Source organism: Ascidiella aspersa, chromosome 5, assembly GCF_963924565.1.
Source record: "Ascidiella aspersa chromosome 5, kaAscAspe10.2, whole genome shotgun sequence".
Lineage (NCBI taxonomy): Eukaryota > Metazoa > Chordata > Ascidiacea > Phlebobranchia > Ascidiidae > Ascidiella > Ascidiella aspersa.
In genome coordinates this window covers 19,332,354-19,357,444 of record NC_139451.1, presented here as the reverse complement: position 1 = coordinate 19,357,444, position 25,091 = coordinate 19,332,354, and the positions used below count along the sequence as shown (strand labels likewise).

At 34.6% G+C, this 25,091-nt stretch overlaps 2 protein-coding genes across 2 annotated transcripts; both read left to right on the top strand.

Annotated features, from left to right (window-relative positions):
• The first annotated feature begins 1,218 nt into the window (after positions 1-1,218).
• LOC146145245 (uncharacterized) lies at positions 1,219-5,184 on the top strand. Its single transcript, XM_083390274.1, has 4 exons — positions 1,219-1,503; positions 2,845-2,962; positions 3,523-3,643; positions 4,068-5,184. The coding sequence occupies exons 1-4, from the start codon at positions 1,260-1,262 to the stop codon at positions 4,281-4,283; spliced, it is 699 nt and encodes a 232-aa protein (XP_083246400.1). The 5' UTR covers positions 1,219-1,259; the 3' UTR covers positions 4,284-5,184.
• Positions 5,185-14,360: 9,176 nt separating this feature from the next.
• LOC146145244 (uncharacterized) lies at positions 14,361-16,831 on the top strand. Its single transcript, XM_083390519.1, has 4 exons — positions 14,361-14,601; positions 15,247-15,364; positions 15,639-15,759; positions 16,616-16,831. The coding sequence occupies exons 1-4, from the start codon at positions 14,361-14,363 to the stop codon at positions 16,829-16,831; spliced, it is 696 nt and encodes a 231-aa protein (XP_083246645.1).
• Positions 16,832-25,091: the final 8,260 nt, after the last annotated feature.

Below are 25,091 nucleotides of genomic sequence, written 5' to 3'. Positions count from 1 at the left end.
TTGAACTGGTTATATATCTTTTCACAGAAAAACGCTAGAGATATCGCCTACTTTGTCAATTTAAAGTCAAGTCCTAGTTCCGCTAGCTTGCTCGGTTTTATGTTGCAAAATCGGAGAAGATCACTTAACATCAAGATGTGAAGTAGACTATGCAAAAAAACACAAAATAAGAAATCTGTATAACTTATAAGCAATGCAAATTTGTAAACGTATTATCATGCCGCAGTTGTCGCAGAAATTTTTTCTCGTTTTTTCTACAACGCTGTCTGTTTCGAGAAACATATTGCTTTAGGCTACACAGGAAACAAACCATCAGCACTGCTGTGCTGTCATCAACGCAAGTCGAATATAAGTCAGTTTTATACTTTGCAAGTGTTAGGCTTAGCTGCTTTTGCATTATATTAGAAGTTTTCTTTGAGCAATTTACCTATTCAGTGTACTGAAAGACAACGTAGGCTCTAACTAAATGAAAGTGATTGAATCAATATAAACTTCAAATTAACTTTCAGTTTAAAATTTGACCTTTTAAAACGTTGTATGAAGTGCATTAAAATTAGTTTGTCGCTAATAAAAAAAATTGTAGTAAGTCCAAATTCATGGTTTTGAGAAAAACGCATTTTAAAGTATTATGTTTTTTTTTTTGTTTTGTTTTTGTTGACACCTTTTGTTTTTCTTGACAAAACAAAATAATTTTAATATATAATGTTAAGTACATTATTCTGTTTTGAAGAAGTTTCGACACTTTATAATCACTCACTATAACTACTTTTTTTGAAAATCGGGGCGGTTTAACTTCCGAAATGCCCAACGCGAACAAAATACTATGGTATGTCACACCCCTTTGTTCTGTTTTCGACGGTTTCGCCTATCGTTACGCTACTAAACTCGTCTTAAGTCGTAAATTTGATAATTGCATAAAACGGTGGTAACTTTATAAAACAAAACACATAAAAACTGTCGTAAAATGGACACATACAACACTTAATTTTTTATAAGAAACAATTGCAGCAATTTTATAAGAAACAATTGCATCTACTACACTAAAGAAATTCATATCTCGAGAACTAAAAAGCTCGAGAAACGACACTATTCGCCAAAAACGCGCAACAGTTTCATTAGAACAAACAAGAAAACAATTTTGACATTTTTGGACTTACGACATTTTTTTTATTAGCGACGAGTTGATCTTAGATCTTACCTTTGCAGCTTACAAAGTATTCCCTGTTTATGTACTGGTTACCTGTAATTTCTGTTAAAACATGGATCCAAGCAAATATAATTCCAACGAAAGTAATGGTATCGTGAATGTTGCATGGGAAGCTACAAAAAAGACGATTGTTTGCCAAACCCGCCAGGAGTCTCAGGGCCGCTACGACCATTGGGCTGAAAAGTACGATAACCACTATGAGGCCTTGGGTTATAGAACTCCCGAGGTTGCTTCACAGCTGATTTTAGAATACGTAAAGAACCAAGAGAAAACCAAAATTCTGGATGTTGCAACAGGTATACCCTTTTCTAATACATAATTTTTTATTTATTTTTTTTTTTGCTTCTTTCAAATAAAATAAAAATTTTTTTTGCTTCTTTCAATAAAAAAAGTTGTTAGTCAAACGGTTCTCGGACAAATAACAGTACCAATAGCCTAAAGCGGCTTATTTATGACCAGCCTAAATTTGAAATTTTATTTTAGCTTTGAAAAGGTAGCCTAAGTCTGCTTTGTTATAAGAAAAATATATGTCTGATTTGTTACATACGTTAAACGACTTTCCTGGAAGTCATTCAGCTGTTAAGCAAGGTTGATAAACACAGCTTAAAAACAATCGTTTCGTTATGGTTGGGTTTCGTAAGATTTACTAAATGGTGTGATGAGTTTTGTTGATGAGTTATAACAGGGCTTTAATTTTGTTATTTTTTTACCTTAAAAATGAGAAATTTTTATCTACAAAATTAAAATTTTGAAAACTTGTTTATGCAAAACCAATGAAAATGCTTAGTTAATATTTTTGTCATTTAAAAAAAGACAAACACTTACAGGAATGCGAAAGAAAAACAAGACGCTGGTATTTTAGAAAAAAAATGTTGTGTCAACAGTTGAAATATAAGGTAAAAATAATTGCAAAAAATTCCCATATCATCAAAAATAGAAAATAAGTTAATTGCAAATCACTAACAAAAAAAGACAGCATATCTTGTTCGATGCATTCTGCTGGTTAATTCTTCCGCCGCGCGTATACCGTATATTGCCCTAATGACGATAAGATACAGTTAAAATGTCGTTGAATATAATTCAAAACTAAATTTGTTGAAAAGTATTTAAACTGAATGACAATTTTAAAAGCTATCTATAGTTTTTGTTTAAATTTTGTAAGCGATTTATGTGTATTTTTAATCGATTTACATTTGAAATAATTTTGACAAATATTGACCCAAACTGTAAAGTTTGACACTATTTTAACTTTTTTTGACAAGTTAAAAAATAATCGCCATATAGTTATAAAGTTGGTAGGTGACGACATACTTGCTTTTTTCCAGAGTACTGAGATGGGCATTATAATGACAACATACACTCTAACCTTACTTTACAATTCACCCAAACTTAGACTATATCCCACAACCGATTTAGATTTTTTTTTTGAATACTTGGTTTGGTTATACATAGGTCCGAGGAAAGGATATTACGATAATTGTATACTTGTTTTGGCTCCTGGGTTAAATACAGTTTACTGCTTCAGTAAAACGCCACATGGGAAGTATACCTGACCTGATATATATGTAAAGCTTTGTTAATATTTGGCGTATATAATTTTTTCAAGGTTTATATTGTTGTTGTTGACCTCGTTTCAGGCACAGGACTATTTCCATTTCATTTACGCAACACGGCGAATTACGTCGGCCAAATTGACATTATGGACGCCAACATGGAAATGCTGCGTCTCGCACACAACAAGAACTTATCGATCAGGTATATATGTTGTTTATATAGAGATGAACGCAATGTATTTAATATTACAACATTTTGTTTAATTAGGTAACAGTATTAAAAGTATATTTTGTCAAAATAGTTTAAAAACTTTAGAGAACCACTGGTGTCAAAAAAGAACGGAAATATTTTAATTTAGCTTGGGTTACTATCAATTAATATTTTATACAGTTTACTTGTATATTGCGTTGTACTCATTGTATTTAGTAAGTACTTGTGTTCAGTAACAAAATTCAGTTAATATAGAAAACGGCTCCAAGAAAAATAAACTACTATAACATAATTTGCTAGGCTGCATTAATGTATGGAAAAAGGCTGCATTATCGATAATGTATAAACAAAATTGAAAAAACCTTATTTCAGCCACATTAAAGTTTGCCAATTTAATTTCCCTCAGTGGTAAGGCGAAACAGTGTGGAACATAAATTTAAAAAAGCCTGAAACCAGTTTGAGAAATCACCAGTTTGAGAATCAGTGAAGAAGGCCTAAAACTTGAGAAACCCACGTTACATGTCTATGATTTTACCATTCTTCTTCGGCAGAACACTGGCCTGCTATTGGTTGGAGTCTGACGGTGAACTCCCTTTTGCTCCAGACGCATACGACGCAGTGACCTGTTTCGGCGCGCTTCTTCCCAATCATATGCCAGCAAATACAATAAAGGTATATTGCCTCGAAACATAAAAAATAAATTTGAAAAAAATAACAAGGAACAAACTGATTTCTTATGATTATTCCGGTATACGGTTTTAAAATAATGCCAAAGAGTTTTGCAAGGAAACGAGTAGGCCTATTTATATTTAGGCCTAATAATATTTATTAAACAGAAAAGCGCGTTTCAGATGCTTTAATTTTAAATCGATGCTAAAGAAAACTAATACTGGACAACTCCCCGCCAACCTTCGGCTAAGCCCCTTGGCTAAATTAAGTAAATAACTTTAGGGCAAAACTTTCTTTGATTATTATGTTTGTGTACTTCGTAGTGTTCACACCTTAAGTATCAAAGGCTTTGAAGACCAAGGGTTTTTCGTTTTTGCTTATAACTGTAGCGATACAGCAACTAACTATACTTGTGGTTTGCTTGTAGGCGATGTTAACTGTTGCCAAACCGGGAGGCTTTCTGTTGTTTAACGTTAGAATCGGATATTACGACGTTGTCGTATCATATAACGAAGAAATACTGGACATTGTCGACCAGCTCGTAAAATGTGGAAAAGTGGAAATGACTGAACGAAAGGAAATCTACCACTTGAAAAATATTGATGACTGTAAAACTGTCCTGTATGTCTGTAAAAAACTTTGATTTTTTTTAAATCTCAATAATTTCAGGCTTCAAAATATCATAACAATTAAACGCAACATTTGTGTGTATTTCTATGAATTATATAAACGTATAATCTAAGCCTCGTATTTGTACAGTGTGTATAGGTTTAACTTTAATAGTCCGACTTTCCTTTATAACATTCGGTCAGAGCTTACAATGCGATTTTTTTGTTAAAATAGCACAACATTTTTATTCGCCCTAAACTTTGCACTGGTATGCATTTTGGTAATTTCGTGGTGTCCAAATTTTATCGAGGTGAAAACATGCTGTCTTTATCGTAAAACAGCGGATTCCAATCACAAAATAAGAGCAACATTAACGTCAGAATAAATCACGTTTCGAAATTTGGTCAAAATAGAACTAATACTGTATAGTCGTCATAAAGTCTAAATCGGAATAATACCCAAACTCGTCGTGAGAAGACCTAAAGGGTCAGAATAAGGCCTATACAAAAAAAAATTCTCACCGCAAACCGAACTCAATTTCGAACCCCACCAATTTCTCACCCCTAAGTCTAAACAAGGCCAAACAACCTGATGCCAAAATTTCCTTCCCGATGGCACCGTTTAAACTGGAGCACCCAATTAAACGTCGACAACAGACAGGTGTCCCCAATCACCTATCCACTTTTCCCACAGCTTAGGCGTTGTTTTGTCTATGTTTGAGCAAGTGGTCGGCAAACTGTGGGCCGCCGCCCGAATGTGGGCCTTTTAGAAAATTTTATTGGGCAGTAAGCTGAATGTAATTATAGCCGTGGGCCACGTGACATTAATTTTACTGCATTTGAAAAACTGTGTGCAAGAGTTGTTATCTTAGTCCATGACAACGCCAATTGCCTTCTATAGCCAAGTTTCCTAAAGTACTGTACCTTCAAAATGTTTCGCGCTACGCCCAACTTTGTTTAGTTTTTATTAATAAATTTAACCTGAAGGCGCTGTGCATGCTAACTATAGAACATGTTGCGCCCTGAGACTCATAAACTCTATAAAGTTCGATATCCCTTGAGTTATATTATTGGTGTTGTTATTTAGAGCAAAATTTGACAAGTATAGTTAGTTGCTATACGTTGTATCGCTACATTTATAAGTGAAAACGCTTAGTTGGTCTTAAAGGTCTTAAAAAGCCTTAGATACTTCAGGTGTGAACACTACGAAGTAAACAAACATAATCAAAGCAAGTTTTGCGTGAAAGTTATTTACTTAATTTAGCCAAGGGGCTTAGCCAAAGGTTGGCGGGGATTTGCCAAATATTACTTTTCGCATTATTCTTTAGAGCGATTCCAAAAAATAAAACATCTGAAACCTTTAATTCGCTTTTCTGTCTAATGACTATTATTAGGGTTGAATATACATACTTGTTTTATTGCGAAACTCTTTGGTATTATTTTAAGACTGTATGTCGGAATAATCATAAGAAATCGATTTATTCATTTTGATTTCTTGAAAAATTTTAAGTTATGTTTTGAGGCAGTTTACCTTTATTGTATTTGCTGGCATAAGATTGGGAAGAAGCAAGCCGAAACAGGTCACTGCGTCGTATGTGGCGCAAAAGGTAAAAGGATGACACAAGTACGCTTTCTGTCTGAAAAATTGAAAGAGAAAGTTATTAGAATTGCAAATAGGAATTCGTGTAGTAACATTGCATTACAATTTACGAAATAATTTTGTTTTTTTTACGTTTATTTTAATTTATTTTTACCTTTCCCCTTTAACTTCTATTTTTCTAGTGTGCTGCAAGTGCCAAAACCTTGAGCCACTGCTTTAAATGCATTAAAGCAGTGCTTTTCAACCCATGGGATTGTACGCACTATCGCACATGTGAGGATGAAACAAAATGTGGATGACATATTTTTCATTATGCGTAATACGGTCAAATAAGATGGTGTTTTTGTTATGCGTACAACGCTGCGGGACACAGTGAGGGTTAATTATGTCAAATGATTGCCCTTGATAGATATAATCTACTGTTTTATAGCTTGAGCTATAAATGCCATTGAATAATGCTAGCTGCAAGCTAAAAATAAATAAAAATATGATTCCATCAAATTAGTTGTTCTGCAAGTGTGGTACGCGTGACAGTGTCCAAATGGTTCGAGATCGTAAAAAGGTTGTGAATCCCTGCAGGGTGGCCAGATACTTGGTTTAGGATTAGGACATTGCTGATGTGAAATTCGTACATTTCAGGACAAATAATAATTTAGCATGCACCTAGTGCGAGACTAATGGAAATCAATGGAGGTAACTGTTTTTAGTGAGCTGCCAAAATTCCTTACAAATTTACAAAACGGTTAGTCGTTAACAGCGGTGCAACAATAAAACTTTCTGTAAATTCGATTTCCTTTTGCCAAAACCGCAACACCACAATTTTATTACCGAAATTCTGTAGATGTTTTGGAAAAGGTCACGTACGTACGTAAAAAGTTATTAAATCACTAAAAGATAAATACTCCGCCTATAATCTACTGTAAGCCTGTACAAATTTTATTATAAGTTGGCCTAAATTTCAATTTGAGCGCTCTATACTACACCTGACGCTTTTGTGCTGCACAGAAATACTGTAAAAATACGCTTCAAAACGCGTGAAGCGCGAACAATTTTTGGATTTACATGGTTAAAGTAGGCCTCGTAAGCCAGTGGTTTTACTTTATTCAATGTTCCAAATAAATTCGGCCAAATTAGGACAGAAAACTTACTGTCCTAATGATTTACAAACCGTCGGACACAGCAGGTAAAATTTCGGACACAGCAGGTAAAAAACTAAAAAATTATAAAAATCCCAAGCATTAATTCTTACGAATTTTACTTGTTTTACTTCTTCACGTTAATAACAAATACAGCCATTAATCAACAAATAAATGCACTTACTTTTAAAAACTGTACAAATAAGTTATTTTAATTTAAATTAACTTAGTTAGTCATTACAAATATTGTTCTTTGATGCCAGCTGGTTATTTTTTTATATTCGGCTCTGTTTTTTGCATTTTTCGGACACTTAATGATTACGCATTAAAGGCAAGGGTATCGGCAAGTAATAATTTGCATGACTACGTTACAAGAAAGGTTATCAGTAATAATGAAAAACACGAAATTAAGTTACCTGATCAATTTTGAAATAGTACGTGAAACTTTGGTTTTCGTAATATCTAGTTAGAGAGTTATGCCCGTGGCCTTTTAGATTTTAGAAGATATACAATTGCTAATACAATTTTATATTTAGCAGCAATGAATACGTTTGTTTTAATGCTATTCGTGCTTACATTTAGGTGTGCGTTCGTTCATTCAGTTTCCTGTACAAAACACAGTTTATTAGCCCAATTCTTGATCGAAGTTGCGCTGTCTGCTGACGATAGAAAGTGCTATAGCTTGAGAAATAGAGCCCTCGGATTCATGCTGTCGGTGAGCAACGGGGCATAAGCCTAATAAAATATTGAGTATAACAAACTGAAAAACAAAAATTACAACGTAGTGTGTTTTGTTTGAATGGAATTGCTTAACACAAAACCTTGGCTAAACACGTCTCGCATATTTATATAGCGAAAACCTGTGACATCTATTCATCGAAAATCACTAACAAGCGAAAGCCGTGGCAGCAATCGTTCAAATCGCGCGTAATTCAAGCAAATACGTAATCCCGGTATAGGTACCATACTGTGTCCACAACGAAAGAAAAAAAGTAAATTTGCCTAGTTTTAAAACCTGCAATAAATGCGATATTTTGTAAACTCAGTCCAAAGTGATTTATACTCAGTTAGGGTTGCTGTACGTTGTTTGTGTGTCTTGATGCTTAATGAAAGAATGTCAAGGAAAACGCTCCGAAAACGAAATGTTTTGCGAAACTTACACTATATCTTACGTGGTTAAACACATTGCAAGAAGCCATTAAACATAAAAGTCTAAACTTTGCCACAATATTATTTTAGTTTGACCAAGGCAATGTACTTGACTTGAGTTTTGCGTTCAGGCAGGTTATAAATGTTTGGAAACATTTTACGCTTTTACGTCAAGGGGTTTTGCGAGAAGTCGCACGCGCCCACCCTTTTTCATGCAACCATTGCTGTGCTAAGTTTTTTAAATTAATACGCATAAATAATCGAATCGAATTTGGAACACAGCAATTGACTAAGCAGGTAATGCATCTTTGAAGTAACGAAAACTTGTGGCATTTGTCAATTGCTACTGGAAGGTAAAACTTTAGGTTGTACCAGCAACCTAAATGTTTGGAAACATCGAAATTAATATTTATTATATACCTAATTTAAAGTTTTGTACACGCAGGTACTTTCGCTTGAAAAAAAAAAGTTTTGCGCGTTTACGTTACGAATTTTACGAACTGTCACGCGCGCGCCTATGGTGAAGCGAGCGCACTTTGACGTCGTCGGGCGTTTTGTTCACTCCCTAACTCGATCGCCGCACAGTGTGACGTCGCCGCTCTTTATCAAAGCCCGGCTTCTAGCTAAAAATGAGGCGGTATGAGCGACGTTACTCTGTCTGTTCGTTAAGATGACATGCCAGCGACTGTCCGGGCAAACTTTTGCGACAATCGTCCGCCATCCGCCGTCCGTCCGCAGTCCGGCGGTCAAACAATGCCATTTATTATACGTGATTACGACTATTAGCTATTATTTCAGTTTCATGAAAATACAGAAAAAATGTTAAAGTATAATCATCTATAAATGGCTTTATGGTTTAATGTGCCTATCCTTAATTCCTATACCTTAAGCCTTTGCAAATTTATTTGGATACCCATGTACGGACGTTTTAATAAGAGTACTATTTTTGTTGTTTGCAATCATAAGTTTAAAATTGCATTGCCAAAAAGAACCCTACAGAGAGAGTTTTGAATCGTTAAACTCGAAGTACCCTGTATTGGGCGTTTGCACAAAACTGGTGCGCGGAAGTATAGACGCTACAGAAATAAAACGCATAACATGTATGTAGTACCCGAGTCTCACTGTAATATTATCTGTAGCTAAATTGAAAAAAAACTTAAGTAACGGTATGTAAGTCTTGATTAGTTAGATTCTAACTTCAGTGACCACAGTAATACCTCGATGCGAGGTTGAATTTTGAATCGGCAACCCTGAGATCAACTCCCACATCTAACCTTGACCTGCGTTTGCTTTTAATATACGGCAGGGTGGTCTAAGATTGGAAGAATGAAGGGCCGCAAAAACTTTGACGAAGCCTTGAGGGCCACAGTCGGGAAACTCCAAAGAAATCAATAAACTGCGAGTTTCTTACCCTAATTGTATACATAATGCGAGTTTACCGTTTTAATCAGCCCGATGTTAAGTTGCATGAGCGGAGTTTATTATACTAAGGAAGATAATTAAAGCACAAACAAAATAACCAATAAAGTATTGTTTCTTTCTTCTGATTACTGCCTCAATGTCAGCTTTCATTTCAATTGTCGACAATCGTAAACAGGCATCCAACATTTCATCAGCTATTCTATTTCATACATCACTTTTTATCCGCTTTATAATTGAGAAACTGCTTTCTCAAATGTAGGTGCTACCAAACATGGAACACATGTAATTTCTCTTAAGCGTGGAAACTGCTCGCAGCTTACAAGCTTCCAATAGGTGTCGTAACGGTCATTTTTTCAGTAGGTGTCGTAACGGTCATTTTTGTCATGATAAAAGAAAAAGAAAAAAATTAGCGAATCTGCTGCTAATTTCGTCAATGATGTCACCTATTTTCTCGGAAAATGTGATAACAGTCCTTTTCACAGCATGAAGGAAAATGGGTTGCATCATTCCTTTACAAAGAAGCTTATACAATAGAAGTTTCTTGCGAAAGCCTTTAACGTCCAACCAATTGAGATATGTTTTGTTTCCAACCTTGCAACTTCATGTTTGAGATATTTTCTATTACACCCACGCGTATACAAGTACCGGTAGAAAAAAAATGACCTATTATAATTACAATGATTTAAACATCATAGTCTTGTTCGAAGTATTCTAATAGTGTCTTGGCGTCGTCAACAAACAGTTTTTGATATTTTACTGACTAACGGTCGAACAGAAATCAATTATTTTTTCGGGTTTATGCAAAACTTATGAAAATACTTCATATTTTTGTCAGTTCAAAAAGAAACTATAGTAATGCCAAAGATAAACAAGAGAATTATCTTTGTTTGACAAGTCCAAAAATTATCGCGCTAGTGATAAGTCATATCACATGAAGTACGCTAAATGGGATTATAGGTATGTTGAAAATTTAGGATTTGGGTGTATAAATGCAAGTTTAGGTGTCATAGGGGGGAAGTATATACCACAATAAATAGAAATATATAATCTAGCTACGAGCAATTCCTGGTATACTACAAAGTAGCTTACACTTTACATAATATATTATATAGCATGATATTATTAGCTGTATTGTTAAATGTTGTAAAAGCTTCTAATTAATTATATCCTGATTTGGTAATTTATAAACTGCGGTTTTTATCAGGCCTACTTAAATATCCGACATTCGTTCGGGTGGAAGTTGCGTTCACATTGACATTGCTCTTACAATAATTTGTCAAACTTCGATACTGTACTTTATTACAAAATTTAATGTTGATAAAATACGGTATCGTTGCCGAACAGTCGTCTATTAGCTAGGCTATGAATGGTGTAAATTAAGGGTTTATAATGCATTTTAAAATTAGGTGATGAGTAGGTCTGGTTATGAATTTTTAAATGCCAACAGAACTTTAAAAATTTAAATAAAATAAATTAGTAGAAGCATAACGATATTAATAACTATTAGTAGATGTAGACGTATTGTAATGACTTAAGTCAATGACTTGACTTACGTGCACTTAAGTCAATGTTTTCAAATGACTTACATGGATTATGTCATGTGGGAAAAATGACTGGACTTAAGCCTGTTAGACAAATAAATTGAATTTACTTAAGTATGCCCGCCAAATGACTTGGGTTAAAATACAGCATTTTCATCAAGCACCTTTTTTATAAAATGGGCTATTTATCCTAATTTTTGGATATAAAACAGTTAACTTGCTCTATGTTGCGCTTTTGTTGTTTTTTACTTCAGAAATTGCTTGTAATCGTACGAGTTTAAAAAAGTTCTAACAGTTTAAAGTTGTATTTTCGTCACTAAGACGTGGCCCTGAAGTCGACCTGCTTTAATTATGACTTAACTGGGACTTGTTATTTATTCAAAAAGATTTAACAATATAAAAAATGGTCACATTGGTTGGAATACGGTATTCGTAAGTTCTCTTTTAAAATTTTGGCTCCACTCTACAGTGCGTAAATGTTATGTAATTCAATTTTGTAGTTTGTAAAAAACAATGGCGTCACTACACGTCATAATTTGTTTAACCAAAATTAAAACAAAAAGTTATCAAAACCGAAAAGGGTAATTAAAATAAGCAAAAATTTGGCCTAATAAACGAAAATTGATTTTATTCAAATAAACTCAAATTATTGCAATACATAAAAATATTTTTTGTTTCTATTTGTTTGACTCCAAAAAGAGATAATTTTATGAAAGATAAAATTATTAGTTCGAGTGGTTATACGTGGGGAAGTACAGCAAAATCAAGTTGGGAAAAATAAAAATAAAACGCCAAAATAAATGCCGAAAACCCCACGTCACCTATCGCATGTATGCCAATGCACTTAATTTCGTCGCAAAGGGCGTAATACAGAACCATACAGACGACGCTTTTGTTTTTCACAGGGATGCAAAATTATTCTGCTGAAAAAGACATCGCAAAATGGGCACTGTATTGGCGATTGCGAAGTAAAGTGCAGTTAACATTTCGTATTCATACTATAATTCGTCGATAAATGCAAAAAAACATTGCAATTAAGGAATGTCGTTTCTAGGTCTAAAAGGTTTCGTTTTACCGAACAACGGTCTTAACTATACCACTCGAATTTCATAAATAATAACCTAATTACGATCAGAAAGTATTTTGCTTTTGACATTTCGAAGTGAAAATAACGAAAAGTTTAAGGGGATTTGACTGACTAAACTGATTAATTGTGTTGTACAGAAAGGGTTGGCGTATGTCTTTGGCATTTGCTATCGGTAAAATTGTTACACAGCTTTCTGCTATAGTTAATCCAAAAATACAGGATGCATTTTTTCTGAGACAATTTAGTTTTCATTTTCATTTTAGCTCACAGAATCAAAAAGTCACGACTTTTACGTGAGGCGTCTGTCTTGCGGCCTTGCAACATCATTTAGCTTTTTATAATTGTACATAGAAATTTAAATTAGGAACACTCAGCACCCCAAACATTCATGCATTTCATAGGTGTCAGTCCGTATCGCCATGTAGTGCAAATGATTAGGTTATTTTTAGTTGATTGTCGCTGTATTAATACAGGTTTTGAGGTTGGCTATATGTGCGATTAGTGAAAGTGTAAGCCTTTGTAAAAAGTCTGTGATTAGTGGGTCGATTATTTTTTGACCAAAAAAATAGAATTTCGACCTAGAAAATTTAAATTTTGACATATCTGACGTAAAAATATATATTTTGACAAAATTTTGACTGTTTAAACAACACATTGTTGTATAAAGTACTGCATTTATTCTTGGCAACGTTACCCACACGTTTTAGATGTCTTACTGACTACCAGTCCAACACAAATAATTTTTTTTTCGAATTTTTGTAAAACTTGAAAATGTTAGTTGATATTTTTGTCATTTCAACAAGACAATAGGCCAAACAAAACAGGACGCTGGTTATTTTAGAAAAATGTTGTGTAAACAGTTGAAATACAACTTAAAGTAGTCGAAGAAACGTAATAAAACTGTTATCATGCAAGGTAAAAATAATTGCAGAAACTTAACAAAGACCTATACAGTATTATCGATATAAGAAATGGGATAATTGCAAATTATAAGCGAAAAATGACAACAAATACTGTTTGTATATACCGTTATATTGCTCTAAATAAGAAATAATACAGTTAAATTGCCGAAAATATTGACTGAACGACAATTTCAAAACCGCTAACTACAGTTATTTTTAATTTTGTAAACGATGTTTGTGCGTTTTTATTTGAATTTGACTTGAAATAACTTCAATTTTTTTCGTGTAAATCTTGACAAAATTTTACCTTTTTATGACAAGTCAAAAAATTATTGCCCTAGTAATAACTAATATTACATGACAAGAGTTTAAAAAATACACCAATTGGATTATGAGGGTGTTGGACAATTTAGGATTTTGGAATATAAATCTAAACTGAGAGTTTTTTTTACATAATAGCGTAAAACGCGACCAAAAAAGAACAAAAAACGTGTTAAAATATTATTCGTTGTACGTTTTGGTTAACAATAGGTAAAACCTAGGTTTGCTATAAAAAAACGTAAATTTAAAAAACTATTTATTGTAACACATTGTAAAACTACTAATTAATTATATCCTGATTTTATAATTCATTAACTGCGATTATCTGCCCTAATTAGTTACCGGATATTCGTTTGGACGGAAGTTGCGTCCACATACTCTTACCATAATTTCCTATAATTTATTACAAACTTTGATGTTCGTAAAATGCGGTTTCGTTGTAAAATGGACATCGGGCCTAACTGTACGCTGTTAGCTAGGCTACAGTTATTGGTATAAGTGAAGAGTTTACAATGCATTTGCATTTAAGTAACAATGTTTTCAAAAAAAAAAGAAAAAAAAATTAAATAAAATGCATTAGTATAGAAGCATAGTAATATTAATAAGTATTCGTAGCAGTGTTGCAATACCTTAACACCTGTTACTGTCTTCAAATGACTTCATTTGGCTTAAGTCATTTGAGCAAAATGACCTGACTTGACTGAAGTATTTTGGACAAATGACCTGACCTGACTTAAGTCTGCCGGACAAATAAACTTCAGCGAATTGTTAAATAATTTAAATAAAATACAATAGTAGAAGCATAAGTATATCATTAAGTATTAGTAGAAGTGTTGTAATGCTTTGACTTGACTTAAGTGCACCAAAGTCACTGACATAAGTAATATCAAAAAAATTTGTTTACAACACTGGACATAACTCTACGGTATTGCAGGTCACCAGCAACATTTCATAATGTCATGCAATGGAAAGACTTTCGATGTATCGGCTGATATACAAGTTGCGTTGGAAGCGACTAAAACGGCAATTGTTTGTGAAACACCCAAACAATCTCAGGATTACTACGACGATTGGGCAAAGCATTACGATTCACACAGCAGGGTGTTGGGGTATACTGCACCGGCGGTTGCTTCGCAGCTGCTTTTAAACTACGTGGAGAATTGTCGAACAACTACTGTTTTGGATATTGGAACAGGTGCGCCACATAAGCAAATACACCCGTTGCATACTATCATTATAGAAGGACCGAAAAAGTGGCTAATCACGCTTAGGTTAGGTGTTACGCATTACGAAACGAGTCTGCATTTTGGAAATTTTAGGGTGCCTAATGTTAAGCAAGAATTCTGAAACTTTTTCCGCATAAACTTGAAGTTATCAAAATTCGCGCAGTCAACTATTGTATATAGGGACTTGAGCACCGAGCAAAACAATTTCGGAAACATAATAGATCGAAATAAGTCGAAAATAAGGGCTAATATGGAATAAAACCTAAACGAGCATACTAATATTACCTTTTACCGAAACCCAACCATAACTTTATCACTAACACCGACTCAACTGCCTTCGGTTTAAGGTGTAATTTAGGCCATTTAGGTCCTGCTCCGATGAGTTTGAGTCCAATTCCGCTTTTTTTAAAGTGACAGGAATATTAATGCTATGATTTATAGACAAAACCGCTTAAGACATTGTTTTTTATAGATCGTATTACGTGTTCACTTACATTTGCTGACACCTTGACTGAAAAATTGCGTTTTTTTTACAGTTTTTATTTGTCCCTATTCATTTGTGCTTCTTTGTTACTCTGAATTGATTTACAAAATGTATTTTTGTTTACGTTTAGGCACTGGCCTTTTTCCATATCATCTACGTCACACAGCAAATTTTGTCGGCCAAATCGACGTTTTAGACGCCAACATGGAAATGCTTCACATCTTGCACAAAAAAAACTTGTCGATCAGGTAACCTGAAAGACTTTTTGGGATTCTAAAAGCTATAAGTTCGTAATGTTTTTTTTCAATTTAACGCGTTTCTATAGTTGTAGCTTGAACACACACAAAGGCCTTCTTTAAGTAGAACGTTATCCAGAAATCAAACATCGCTTTAACGAAGGTTCAATGTTTCTAAAAGTTCAGTTAAACTTGCAGTAAATCTTTGCTGTTAATTTTCTTAAGTGTCTCAGTCTCAAAAATAATGGGTCCTAATGACTATAAATAGTGATGTGATATTTTGCAGATCGCTAACTTGCTTTTGGCTGCAGCCTGACGGCCAACTCCCATTTTCGCACAACATGTACGACGCGGTTACGTGTTTTGGCTCACTTCTTCCTAATCATTTACCGGCGTCCGCATTCAAGGTACCTACAAAAAATTGCACCACTTTTGAATGTTTTTAGGATTCAAATTGAACAGTGAACTTTTTTGTTGGACAGTGCTACTCAATTCATTTTTAATTAATGTCCAGATGCAAACGTATACACATTTTTCAGGTCATGTTAACGCAGTTACATATATAAAAATAGTGCGAGTATATAGCCATGATATATAAGCACACAAAATATCTATCGTTAACCACGCTAATTAGTTGTTTTGAAACTTCAGAATATATCGCGTCAACGTAATAGCACACATTTTTGTGCCACTTTATTTGTCCTTTCAAAATGTATGCAGTTTCTCTATGGTAAAGCATAGGTAATATCAATATTTTAATACATACTATATAGAAATTACAAAAGATGATTCTGGCATACTTCAATAATCGCGCTAAACACTTAACATTATTCGCAGGCACTTACGTTTAACGAAAGGCAGAAGTAACGTTTCGCAAATGATTCATCATTATTAAAGTAAATAACAAACGTGATACCCAATTGCGATGGAAGAGTTGTAAAATGGCGACTTGGGTCGCCAGGTAAAAAATTCTAAAGCAGAAACACCATGGCATTTCTTATTGAAGCGGACTTACGTCTTTTTATTACACAAACAAGAGCTTCCTAAAGCTTATACTTCCTTAAAAACGTATTATGACCCGCATTTCTACGACGTATGGCTTGGATCACCATTCACCTATTTATTTGTGGAACCTGTTTACGCGTAAATTCGCTTATTTTGTTAAAGCAGGAGGTATTATAAGCGGGTTAACAGTTTGATTATATTAAATACCTCAAAAACTAACATATAACGGCCTTATTAAATACTTAATTAAATTTTTAGGCGATGCTCAATGTTGTCAAGCCTGGGGGCTTTTTGATGTTCAACGTAAGAAACAGATATTACGGTGATGTGAAATTGTACAACGACGAAATACAAGAAGCCATCGATGAGCTTGTAAAAGTGGAGAAAATTCAACTGACCGAAAGAAAGGAAATCCTTCACATGAAAAATGTGGACGAGTGCAAAGCTATCTTATTCGTCTTTAAAAAGATATGATTTCATGTCAATGGTCACTTCTTATATTTCGTAAGAAATGTCAACATATGTGTTTATCAGTTAAAACTATTACTTTTTTTTAGAAAAAGTTTGCCTGCAAAATATTTAAGATTACGTTTTGTTTCGTTCGTTTTAAAAATAATTAAATAAAAAACAAGCCCAAGTTATCATTGTCAATTTTATATGTTACAAATACAACTAAGTGATACTGTTGAAATCTAGTTTGTAGCCTTCATAACTATCACATATAATATACCAGGAAAAATGTTAGCCAAAAATAAAAGATAAGTTAATTTATTTTCGCAGACATAAAGTGCATATCAATATATCAGTAAATATGTCATAATGTGACGTAATTTAGTTATTATATAGCGTGGCGCCACAAGGTCACGTCAAAATGTGACATCACATAGTTACATCTGAACGTGACGTCATAAAAATTAACCTTATGAACATCACACAGTTCGTTTAATTTGTTCAAAGTTTTAAATTGGACAGGCTTGCAATACAAAAGCTATAACGATACAATCCATTCGCGCAAGGCGCAACACGCCCTTATATCGTTTAAAATGCTCTAACTTTTATTGTTGATGTTGCAATTGGGCGTACGACGGCTTTGGGCTAAAACAATTTTATTCAAATGGGCTTAGCCATTAAAAAATAATTATTTGCCTAGAAAATAGGCTAAAAATACAGTTTGGGGCCTGGATCCGCCCCTGGTAAGCACAGAAATGAGCGACGGCCATGATTAATTAAAGGCCGGATGGAAGTAAAGTAGCAAATGTCGACATTTGTCGTTACTAATTGCACAGTATGCTAAGCGACGAAAGATGTTATTCGGAGTTTAGCGGTTTCTTGCAGCCCATTAAGCGATGCTGCACTATTGGCATTAGTTATTAGTAGAAGTGTTGCACCGATTATTTATAGTTTCTATGTGTGTTATTGTTTCTCTGTTTTATCGTTTGTACGCGTGTTTTCGTTTTCCTCTTTCTTTCTCACTCACATAAATTATATCGCTTTTCCACTTTTGCACCTCACCTTTCACGCTTTATTTCTTATCTTATCACGTTTTCGGTTGGCACCTAATAATTAGTTACGTTTGACACGCGCACCTTTTTTTCTCTCGTTGTAGTGAATGGGTACACGAAATCTAATGTGGGCAGTCACGTTTGGGGCTAGCTTGAGTGCATTTTATTGTCGAAAACCCTGGGAATTAACGTTTAAGTCCTCTTTTTAGGCGTTGGCCGCTTTTTGTTGTTTTAGTATTTTACTGTCGCTCATTTTAATACAAGCAAAAGACACGCGTTGTAGCGCTTGGCAGTCGGCAGGCCGTTAAATAGAGTTCTGGATTAGTTTGACGTAACAGAAGCATAGGGATATTAATAAGGATTAGTAGCAGACGTGTGTTTTTATTTTGGATGTGGGTAAGTGGAAGTAAGTCATTTTATAGTCTGTTGATAACATAAACATTAACAAAATTGCAAGATGGTCATCTTTTGCTTAGAATACGTAATTCGTAATGAATCTTTTCAATTCTGGCCCGAACAACGCGTTTTGCTTTTATTTGTTTTAATATACTGAATAATAATTTTTATGAAAAAAATAATGAAAAACGAAAAATTAACGTTAAAATACTTTGATCGGTAAAAACATTGTTAACTCACAAAAAGAATCCGAGCCAGACGTTCGTAATATCCAGAAATAAAATTTAATGGTTACACCATAGAAACATAACGTCATAACATCATAGGCTAACGGCAACAATCATCATGTCGTCCAAAGAAAACGAAACTCATAACCACGACCCTATACAAATTGTGTTGGAGGCCACCAGACGACCATAATTTGTTCAACACCTAAGCAGTCGCAGGATTACTATGACGACTGGTCAAAGAATTACGATTACGACTGCAAAGTGGGAGGCAATATATTACTCCCGAAGTAGCATCACAAGTGATTTTGAAATACATTAAGAACTGCAGTAGCGCAACGGTGTTGGATATTGGAACAGGTAGGTTAAAACAATTATCATTAGGCTATTGTCTATTCTTGTAGTAAGTGTTTAGGTTAACCAGGGAATTTGCAATAGTGTCATGTATTTTCCATGTCTTCCGATTTAGGACATTTAATGCTTTAGTTATTTTTATTATTTGTGTTTAGGCACTGGACTATTTCCATACCATTTACGCACCACAGCGGATTACGTCGGTCAAATCGACGTTTTAGACGCCAACATGGAAATGCTTTGTGTCACGCACAAGAAAAACTTATCGATCAAGGTAACCGGTCGAGTTTTTTTCGTAATGTAATATTATTTCAGAATTTTTTTGGAATCTGATTTCTGCTCAATTGGTAAGTTTCGTGATACAACTATTTGTGTACGGTAAGACACCATTATATCAAATTACATTTTCCTACATGTTTTAAGGTGATTGTGTTGCTCCATACATTTATAGTGACACTTCAGTAATACTCAACGAAAGTTCCAGTCGGGTCGCAAAAAATATATTTATTATTTTTAAGGGGTGCCGTGAGCCGAAGGTTGAGAACCGCTGTAGCCTACTAGACTATGCTTCTTGTGCGGCGGTGTAACCGTATGTTTTTACTTGCTGGATCAACCGTATGACCACGCCCTCGTCCTGACATATAGAACGTGATACTTACAACCGTTAATTTACTTTTAAATCGATTATGGGGGCCATTTGTTAGATCTAAAAACAGTGGTGCAATTTTTTGACAGGACGCTGACCTGCTATTGGTTGGATTCCGATGGTAAACTCCCTTTTCCGAGAAACACTTACGACGCAGTGACCAGTTTTGGTTCTCTAATCCCCAATCAATGCCGGCTTCCATATTTAAGGTAAACGGGATAACAAAACTACTTTTGGTCAAAAAAACAGGCCATTCTTCGTAACTATATGACGTCATATCGTGAAGTTATCAATCAAGAAACAGAAAACTTGCTACTACCAGTTATTATGGAGTGTATATCGACAGTTAAAACGAATTAAAAAACAAAGTAAAAAATCGCGGAAAGGCTTTAAAAAGTCGATTATCTTGTTGGTTAAAAAAACTTACTTAAGAAAAAGTAGCGAGTAACCTTAGATGTTATGGTTATAAAGCCGTCTTGATTTTTTGAGAAACAAAAACTTAGTGCACTAAATAAAGATTTAGTTGACAGGGTTGTTTTTAAGGTTTGGTTTGGGTGACCGCTAAGTAGTTTTAAGGTACCGCAAGTGTTTCATTTAAATACCAAAAAGTTGTAAGTCCAAAATTTGGGAAACCGCTGGAGAAGTTTGGGGGACCGTTTCGGTCTCCCTAAACACCTTAAAAAAACACTGGACAGGAATTACTTTTTATACAGTATGAAAAATATCCACAACGATATCGTAAAAGTACTGTAGTATATTTCTCAAAAGCTTACTTTAAAACAGGGAGTCGAACCGGAACCGAACCGGAACTTTATGAACCGGTTTTGGTCCAATTTTTCCCGAACCGTAACCGAACCTGAACCGTTTTATAAAAAATTCTGAGGAGCCGAACCGGAACTGAACCCAATATTTGGAATAAACCTGAACCTTACCCGAACCAAACCTGTAAACAAAAGCGGTTCACTCCAGCATGACGTCACAACCTCTATTTTACAAGGTCAATCAATGCCATGTTTGAAATTTTATGAAAATAATGAATAGTGACTACATAAAACGTCAGTTTTCTTATTTTTCAGATATTTCAATAACGAGCAGCTTGTTTACGCCGCGTAGCTCTGCATTTATTGACACACATTTTCATCTCATATTGCATCCCAACCGGAACTTTATAAACCGGTTTTGAAAATAAATTTATTCGAACCGGAGCTGAACCGGAACTTTTAAATTGCTCCGAACCGAAACCGGAACTGAACCGGATTCCAGAAAAATCCTTGAACCCGAACCGAACCTGAACCGGAAAATTCAAACGGTTCGACTCCTTGCTTTAAAATTGCACATATTGCATTCGGAAAACCTACAAAATGCTATATTTTTTAACATAAAAAATAAAAATAAAGTATTGTCTGTGGGATTATTGACTCGTCCACTTGGTACGCAATGCCTATATACCTAAACAGAAATTACGCACTACGTTTTTGCATTCTAGGCAACCCTTTTGCTTTACAAAAGTGTAAACGTCGTATTAAACCTAACGATTGTCTAAGCCAAGGGCCAGTTATCTGTTTTATGAAAGGTTGGGTCACCCTAACGGCTTGGTGATGCCCTAACGGCTTGGTGATTGGTGCTGCTGGACTCATATAAAATTTGTGTGGAGCTTTATGAACTTGACTATTGTTAAACTAAGACGGTGGTTCTCAACCTTTTATCCCTCGTGGCCCCCTTCGAAAGGCTTTTAATCGTCGTGGACCCCTCGATTATAAAAAAATAGCTGGACTTTGTTGCGGCATCATTCTTTCTTTAGGGATGCTTTTATTGCAGTGATTTTTAAGTTTTGAGGGTAGTAGTAATGGCGCATTTGACATCACCACCGAGCAGTGCAGACACTGCGCACAATCATGGCCACGTCTCGTCTAACTTTTGCGAAGCCAAAAGAGACGAAACTCTCGTACCATTTGCCAATTTTAGACATTTGATAACACAAAACCTTGTTTAAATGTTGTATAAAAACGTATTTTTAATAGTAAACATCTGAAAGTATGTGCAATTCATCTATCCTCCCTTCTGTTAAGCTTGCTTTGACCAATTTTACAACAAAATTTTCAATGGAACAACAACAAATCTATCTCTCCGAGCCAAAATGGTAATATCGTTATTTGACGTTTTGTGAAAAAAATTACAACTTGCTTATAATAGTTTTGCTATCATTCTAACTTGCGGTTTTCAAACTAATAAAATACTGGTTAATTAACTTGAAAAACACCAATGTTGGTTTAAGTGACGTAACAATGTTTGGCAATTAGGCGACAGACAGAATTGCAAGCTTGAGGTCGACGGTTAAAACTTCTCACGAACAGCAGGGTAGTAACACGTAAGAAAAAAGCGTTACAATAGGTCAAAAAAGGTTTAACACTACAAGTTTAACTGAAAAAATTGAAAATAGTGATACGGTTTGCAATACCACGACATTGCTACAGACTTATGCTCGTGCCCCCCCAATGACAGCTCCGTGGCCCCCAGGGGGGTCCAGGGCCACGGTTGAGAAACCCTGAACTAAGAAATATACATCAACATTTCTCCAAATGTATTGAAGTAATTTTGATTGGTATTGCAGCCGACAAAATTCAACTTATTTAATGTTCGCATCCCACTAATTTTTAAGCTGACATTAACTAATTTTTAAATCGACGTTTTGGTATCTGCTGCTGAAATGTTGGTTTAAAACTTAATTTACACCAGAAGCGATTTCCATCTATTGATATGTTGCCTGAAAAATGGACAAAATCTATTTGCATCTGATGTTCATTAGGGCGATAAACACGAATGGGTAAAATTACCACCTCGGGCCACATCTGGCCTACGTGTATTGACCCCTGGTTTATGTTATTAAGATAAAACCTATAAACATATTATATCTATTAATTATTTTTATTTAATACAGGCTATGTTGAATGTTGTTAAACCAGGAGGCTTCGTGTTGTTTAATTTGAGGAACAGATATTACGGCAATGTAAAATCATACCACGAAGAAATAGAAAAAGCTATCGATGACCTTGCAACAGATGGAAAAATCTTATTGACTGAAAAATTAGAAATTCTCCATGCTAAAAATCTAGACGATTGTAAGACTTACTTATTCGTCTATAAAAAACAACCCTACCTTCGAAATAATGGCCTACTTTTTTTCTAGCTAGAGTTGTTTGATAATATTGGATCGAAGCCGATACCAGGTAGGCCCTACGCTTGCCTGTCTGTATCTCTGAAGCTATATGTACCATTTTAATTGTTTTACTTGTTTTAGCTTAGGAATGACGTCATTTGGTGTCCGATCGAAACGCTATATTTCTTGCCCAAAATTTTCGGCATAGTTTGTGGAATAAAATGTCAAGTGTCCGACATAACTAGTTCAAGCCATACTTTTGTAATTCATTTAGCTTAAACTTAATATAATTATTGTAGTGTTTTTGCGTAAAATGCCATGCTTTTGCTTACATTTAACCTTACTATGTATTTGTTATATTCAATCTCGCGATTGTTGAAGAATCCAGGAGATGTTTAGCCATGTAATAAATTAACCGTATACCTGTGTATTTTTTTAATAACAAGAGAATGACAATCAACTCCTAGGAATAAGATTCAGTGTTCGGTATTAATATCCAACATTTTTAACCATCAGTAAGTTACATTTTGATAGTCATGGACAGTGTTTTTTTAAGGTGTTTTGGGGGACCGAAACGGTTCCCCGAATTTCTCCAGCGGTTTTCCAAAAAATAATAAATAATTCGTTTAAGCAAATATGGCTATTTTTTGGTATTTAAATAAACACTTGCGGTATCTTAAAACTACTTAGCGGTCACCCAAACCAAACCTTAAAAAAAAAACTGGTCATGGAAAAGGACCACACATTTTTTTTGATGTTAATAGGTCAGATTTTCATGCACAAAGTTTGTCATTTTGTAATGACGAAGCAAAAACCTATTCCTACGACAAGTAGGCCCTAATATAATTCTGGAGAAGCCTGTCATTTTTTTAATGTTGGGTCTTGTATGAGTTTTAGAATAACAGAAAAAAAACTTGTTCTACGCGGGGTCAGTTTTAAAAAAGAGATGGTTTTAAAATACTCTTGCTCACTACAAAAAATATTTGCTTAGTAGAAAATTTTTAAATGAACACTGGCGGCAGCATTACTAAACCACGTTACTTAAAAGCAAAATATCAAGCTGGTTACTTGGGGACAGTCCTTAACTCCTCAGCAAATTTTACCAGACGGTACTCAATGTGGTACATGTTGGAAAAACAATCATCAGTTGGTTCAACTTTGGACCGAATTGCCTCCAGAACACAAACCGAAACAAATTATATTACATAATTGCTCCTAAAGAAAGGCTAAATTAGGTTGTTCACCTTTGCACAAATGTAAAGGTATTGTTTAATCTGAAGACTAGTGTAATATTAACTTATTTTTTATCAACTAAAATGTTATTTTTTAGATATAATCTATCGTGTTTGACGCAATTTCTTGCTATACTTTTTTTAAGTTTTATTTACCGATCCGGCATGCTTCTTTGATTATCACTAGGGCCCGCAAAAGTCAATAAGACAAAATTTGACAAAAATAAAGTTAAAATTTGTTTTTTAAAGTCAAAATAAAAATGGCCCTAATTATCACTAATTTATATCTTATTTCCTTTCACAGTTTTTGTAGTATTTCTACCAATAAATTATATGAAATTGAGAGATGTTGCCTTATAGTTACATCATGCAAATACAAAGCAAACGTACCTTGGAAATTTTAAATATTATTTTTGCATGTAAAGAACACACACTTTTGAAAAAGGTTACATCATAAGACGAAATATTTAACGTTGCTGTGAGGTTATTTAAAAAATATGTGCAACTTCGAAAACCGATGATGTCACTTTAACGTTATAATTCGACTATAGATGTAAGTCCAGAACGGTGCTCTTCAACCGGTGTGCACAGTGCACCCCAGGGTGCACCAAAATGTGCATGGGATGCACCAGTAGGATAAAGGTATACAAGGGTACATCACAAAATTTTACTTAACCATTATTAATTGACATGTTCCATAACCGAACCCTCACCGGGCAACCATCAACCACAACTGAACCCTCACCAGTGTGTAAAACTTTACGGCAGCTGCGCAAAGTTTAACTGACATGATGATATTGATATGCATAATGATTTCATATCGCTTTTTAACTCAGTTTATCTGAGTGAAGAGGGTGCAAGAGTGCGTCACAACAACTTTAAGGATTCATCAAACCAAAAAAGGTTGAAGAGCACTGGTCCAGAAAACAAAATGGCTAAATCAAATCTATAAAAGTGATTAGAATAAGGCGATATATTGACTAATAAGCAAAAATTCCCATTCCAACGATTGCATCGTCAAAACGATAATTAGCATTTACTTTAAACTTTCAGTAGCAAAATCATGTCTAACCATCGTATGCATGCCAGAAGGTTTTTTTGGAATATAGCTCCCCCACTATGTAAAGCTAAATCACCTTAACAATAAAGCATTGTTACGTCACCTGTAGCAACATACCGACTGAAGTCACGCGAGCTGGTAGCGCTGTCTGTAAAAAAGG